The 6000-nt window shown below is 35.5% G+C and overlaps 1 protein-coding gene across 1 annotated transcript in view; it reads right to left on the reverse strand.

Moving 5' to 3' along the window:
• LOC148938657 (uncharacterized) overlaps nt 1–5651 on the reverse strand; it is a 109842-nt gene extending 104191 nt beyond the window's left edge. Inside the window, exon 1 of the mRNA XM_089107632.1 lies at nt 5214–5651. Coding sequence (XP_088963758.1) covers nt 5214–5651 — 438 coding nt within the window. The remainder of the gene's footprint in view (nt 1–5213) is intronic.
• Nucleotides 5652–6000: the final 349 nt, after the last annotated feature.

The raw sequence follows: 6000 nt of genomic DNA on the forward strand, positions 1-6000 counted from the left end.
CCCAAGATATTGTAAAACATGGAGTAATATTCAAACATGAGAATTCATTGCTAGTTAGCCATGACGCATGGAAAATCTTCATGAAATTGGACCCCAAACCTTTCGAGACCTTGTTCCAACAAGTAACAAGACTAGAAAAAAACACCAATGAACTCAAGGAATCGATATTTCAATACCTTAGATCGAACAAAGGACTACAAGCCAGTAAAATAGTGCATAATAAAGATAATAAAGAGTTTCCAACTTCAGTTGTACCCAAACAAAAATCAAAATTCGTAATAGATGACCCTGATGAGAAAAGGACAGGAATTGACAGGGCACTTGGAACAACCACTGAGGAAGACAGAGGGAAAAGACTGGCGGATAATGTGGAATACTTAGCGAAAGACGTTGTTAAAACAAAATCGTTACAAAACCCTAAACTACTGACTACAGGGAAAGGTAAACCTTACGATGGAAACTACGCAACGAACGACGAACAACCATTACCCAATCTAAATGAGAAAAGTACACAAAAAATCTCAATTCAGCAAGCCAACTTAATACTATATAGACAAAGATTACAAGCCCTATTTGAATTATTCAACACGGATATACAAAAATTAAAACAAAGTACCACGAAGATTTTCGAAGTATTTTTTCGAAGAAATAAAAACCGTAGATCTACAGGCCTAATTCCCATCATCGGAGAACTCGCCTCCCGACTTTTCGGTTTAACGACAGAGGAAGACCTAAACAGCCTAAGGGAAAGTGTAAGAAAGTTGAATAATGCCATGAACGTAACATTACACGTTCAAGATATACAAGCCAGTGTAGAAAATTACCAGAGAGAGAAAATTGATATGATATCTAAGAGAATCTCAAAAACTATAGACGTAAGGAAGTACTTAAGAAACGAAGTAGCCCACGAGGTAATAGACGCGAGCTTAACTACTATTTCGCTCGAAACAATTACTATGTCATTACTAAATTTTGCGACGGACGTCAGCAAGTTTGAATTTGCACTGTTTGCCCTCACGGGAGGAGCTTTGTCCTACGACCTAGTAGATCCCTCTAGCCCAAAAAACATGCTAGACAAAATAAAAACGCACCTAACGTTTGGTTTACATTTGCCCGTAGAGCCAAGAGTATCAAATTTATTCCATTACTATACTAAATTAAAAATCCACGTCACGGAAATAAATGAACAGCTATGTGTAGTAGTAACAATTCCATTGATAAATCAACAATCCGTTTACGACCTGTACAAAATTTTGACCTTCCCGGCAAACATAAAGAAAACGAATTCATTTATGACTATCACGCCCGAAGCAGAGTACTTGCTTATTGATCAAGATAGACGAAAATATGCCCAAGCCAATCCACAAGACCTAATAGAGTGCGTACGAGTCAAAAATTTAGTATGCCAACTTACGTTACCTATTTATAATGTCAAGTCTGGATTCTGTATGTTAGATATATTTTTGAAAGACACACAACAGGAAGAATCACTGAATTAATGCGAAGCAGTGATAGGAATTACTAAGCGAGAAATATTCATATACCTTAGAAATGACCTTTGGTTATTCTCAGTTCCAAGAGAAACTGTCGGAACTTTGTCTTGTTATAATAATACAGAAAGAATAGACCCAAGTTACAAAACAGAATTACTATTACAAAATGTGGGTACGATAACCATAAAACAAGGCTGTCGACTCTTAACTAAAGAGTCAACCGTCCGAACGCCATTAATTACCACAAGCACAAAGATAATAAGTCCCAAAATAACTAACTTCAAGGCAATCAACCTGTCGTACACTATTCCCAATCTAGAAAACGAGGAAATAAAAACCTCGATATGGTCAAAAATAGAGAAGAATAAAGGGACGATAAGGCTTACAAAAATAAGAGAAGCATTAGATAGGCAGATTCCCCTATTTACAAATGAAGACCAAAGATTAGCGTATGTAGATAATAGATACGGATTGTTCTCGACCAATTTCTGGTGGAACATATTATTGGCCGTATGTTTCGTATTCGCAACCTCCCTGACCATAAGAACCCTATCGACTTTTAATTACGGAAAAATCCTAAGAATAAGAAGACGAAAACCAAGAGAAAAACACGGGGAAATAGCTGAAATGCTGAGGTTAAAACCAGAACCCCATGGGAACGCCTAAGCCAGGAAATAGAGAAGAAATTAAAAAACATGTGGGCAGAGACGTCACCACTCGGCCTTGTTACGTCTTACTCTGCTATTGTGGTAATGTTTGCGGAAAACCGTGTGGTAATAACACTACAACATGTGTTTCTTCAACATCACAGGCGTGTGTGAACAAGGCAGGCATGAAATATGTTGTAAAAATAGACCTCAAACTTAATAATGTAGTGTAAATTATGTTTATTTAATAAGTATTGAAGGATTATATAAGCACTTTATGTTTATTTAATAAGTATTGAAGAATTATATAAGCCCTTTATCGATGTTCCTATTCTCAAAAACAAAATTGAAGACATCTCTGTTTTAGATTCTGTTTTAGATGTTTTAATTCTGTCTCATACCGTAGAAATTAATGTACCCAATCAATACGTGACTTATATGTACTATGAGTGTTTACTTTTAAGAACGTGTGATTCTACCTCGTTATTTTCATTACAGCAAGTAAATGGACACATCGTTTATTGAGCATTACAATGAGCTGCCAAGTACAGCTACGACCCAGTATCATCTATTTTCATCATATCTCAACAAACGAAGAGTACTCCCCTTAAGCTCTAGGAAATTTTCATCCCAGCTTCATCTAAGAAAACAAAAGTTACCCTTGATCGTTGTTTCTTCGACAATGAATCATATCCAGCATCAGGTTACACTATATTTGAAGTTTAATTCTTACAACCCCATTGATCAGTACAACATAAACGATATTTACCTATATTTGAAGTTAAATGATATTTAAAGACATTTGAATATATTTGAAGCTGAAGTTAAAGACAATTTGGAGTTTAATTCTGAGAATCCCATCGATCAATACAAGATAAACGATATTTAACAATATTTGAAGTTAAATTATACTTAAAGAAAATTGAAGATATTTTAAGATGAAGTTAGAGATAATTTGAACTTTAATTCTGAGAGCCCCATCGATCAATACAAGATAAACGATATTTAACGATATTTGAAGTTAAACAAAATTTGAAGATGTTTGAAGTTCAGGTTAAAGACAATATGTTAAAAGAATCACTATAGTTTGATGACAACCCATTCTAAATCCAAACTTCAATTACCCCGTGATTAACCTAGGAATCACCGCAAAGTCTAATCGACGCAAGCCATAAGCTAACAATTTTATAAAAGGCACAAATGAACGGTTTTACGCGAGAATACATTCTCTATGTGCCTCAAAAAATCCTAAAAAGATATGCTGAGAAGAAAAACACCAACACCTGTAGTGGGAAGCATCATTTCCCAGTTGACTATTAGAGAAAACTTGTCGTGTGAAGACAGTCAGGCTCGAACTGTTCCATGAAGAAACCATAACGTAAATGCTTCAAAATTTTTGCCAAGACAAAAAGAGCGAAGGACAATAATTTACAACAGAAGGGTGTAGTACACTAAGGACTCGAAGGTGATGAATAGATGTGAATCTACATGTGTTACTTCCTAATAACTTTGATAATTCAAAAATCCCAATAGTGAAAGTGTTTTAATGTTGTGAATAACCAGTGAATATGGTAAACCCAATATTGTTTGTTATAAATCATTTATGTATGTACCGCTAGATGTTCAAGTAGAATTAGGTGTAGTGTTATCATGTTATCCGTTCAATGTAGTGTAGATAGAATGTAGTATGCCATATAGACAGCAAAAAAAATGTGAATTCAAAAAAAAAACTTATGTAAAGGTAGAATAGCCCCAACCTTGTTGGAAATATAAAAGTAATCAGTGTTAGATGTAAAAAAAAAAATCTTTAGTATAGTAGCTAGCCTAGAACCATGAATAATCTTAGTCTGGTAGATAAATTTTAGATAGGGATGTAGAATAAAATAAAAAAGTAATAGAGAAAATTTTTAGCACTCCTGATTAAGCCATAACATATATATAAAATAATTATGTAAAAGAAATAGTCAATAAATGGCAAACATTTTAAAACTCCAAAGGCGAGCAATTGCTAATGACAGGGCATCATTAATTGGTGGGAAGGGTGATATGTACCATAAGTAAAATGCGATGTATGTAAAATACTAAAATAAAGTTCCTTCTTTCTAAAGATAATTCCGATTTCCTATAATTAAGTTATACCTAGTTTCAAAAATGAAGTCATTAATCAGCAAAGAGAAAAAGTGCAATCACCCCAGACAGATAACGGCACTGTCCAGGCTTAAGATTTCGCTAAGAGAGTGAGAAATAAAAAATATGCTACGTACAATATTTCTAAGGAAGTTTAAATGGCAAAAACCGTGTGAACGCCCAAATTTGTTTCTAAACTATTATATTTTTATCATTATTTGTTTTATTTCATTAGCGTTAACCAAATTTCCCTTCTCGCGTGATGCCCTGCTACTGAAATTTTAAGCCTCAAAAATTTCTTCCCCCCAACCCCCGGGTTAGTGATCCCTCCCCCCTCCAAAAAAAAACCTCTGAAGTTCTTTTTTATGATACTTGGATTAGTGCTTCAGGCAATGGGTTCTTACAGTACAAACGTTTTGTGCTTATTATGTCATTTACAAATAAATTATGTTTATCTTTGTATTGCTTCTTAGTGCAGGACATCTATATAGTTGTGCTTTTATACTTCTACGATGAGTAACGACGAAAACTTTAAAAATTCTAATTCCATATAACTTGTTATTTTGTTTACTTTTGCCAGTTCCGATTAGTCCATTCTTCTGCTATAATTTCAACGGCAACGCAAAGCTCACTATGCATATAAGTGCACTGTGGGGGAGGGCTTCGAGCCTCCTCCCTCGTCCCCCACAATAAACTTAATATATTCTTTTTCTTTTCCTGTTATTTTCTCACAATGTCTTATTTTGTCTATAAACATTGCCTATTTTTTTGAGTGTTTTTGTTTTTTTAAGTTGCGTGCCCCCTACCCTGAAACAAAACGAAATACTGCGCACGTGCTGGCTACTAGCAACACTTTCAAGGACAGAGAAAACCCATAAAAATACCATAGTAAAATGACAACGAAACAAATTAAAGCATACGTAAAACACAGATTTTTAGTACTTACGAGTGAAATAAATTCTTCCGGCCTCAATTCTGTGAGGCGTCTAGCTAAACGCCCTGTTGGATTATTTATCAAGGACGAACTTGGCATCACTTCAGTCGTAAATTCATCAGAAATTGGACCACGATACCCCCCTGGCATAAGTGGAGGACGAGATTGTCTGGTCAGACGAACATCAAATGACATCAAGGGCTGAAAATACTGGGATGGGCCTGGTGAACGTAGCAGAAAAGATGGTCCTCCTAGGAGGGATGGTGGCCCTCCTAGAAGGGATGGTGGCCCTGGTTGAAATAGTGGTCTCATTTGGAGACCACCATAATAGCCTGGATATCGGGCAGGTCCAAACCCTGGATGCATTCTGAAAGAATAAGTTCTATTAGTTTCAGGAGGGGTGTGGGTTCCTTCTAGATTTAGTTTTAGTGTTGCTATATCCGGGTTCATTTCTAAAAGTGACAGCGTAACAAAAAAAAAAAAAAAAAAAAAAAAAAAAAAAAAAAAAAAAGCTACATGTAATTTTCGGGTTTTTACGACAAAATTCTATATGAAAATGCATTAGTTCCCTTGCAATGTCAATGCCAGACAAATCTATCTTCATACACATATACCCAATTTGGGCATCCTTCACATCGGAACCGTTCCAAAGTTTGATATTTTCATAACCTTTCAAACTTAGGCGTGGGGAACAATTTTGCCACCTTCCAGAATGCACGTTTCACTAGTCAGGTTTATTAAACTCTGGGGAATACCCGGTTCCAAAAGCGATGCCCCTCCTTAAAAGCCAAGCCCTAGG

The sequence above is a fragment of the Artemia sp. Qi Xiang Cuo genome, unplaced genomic scaffold (genome assembly GCF_049724085.1).
Source record: "Artemia sp. Qi Xiang Cuo unplaced genomic scaffold, ASM4972408v1 HiC_scaffold_3045, whole genome shotgun sequence".
NCBI lineage: Eukaryota > Metazoa > Arthropoda > Branchiopoda > Anostraca > Artemiidae > Artemia > Artemia sp. Qi Xiang Cuo.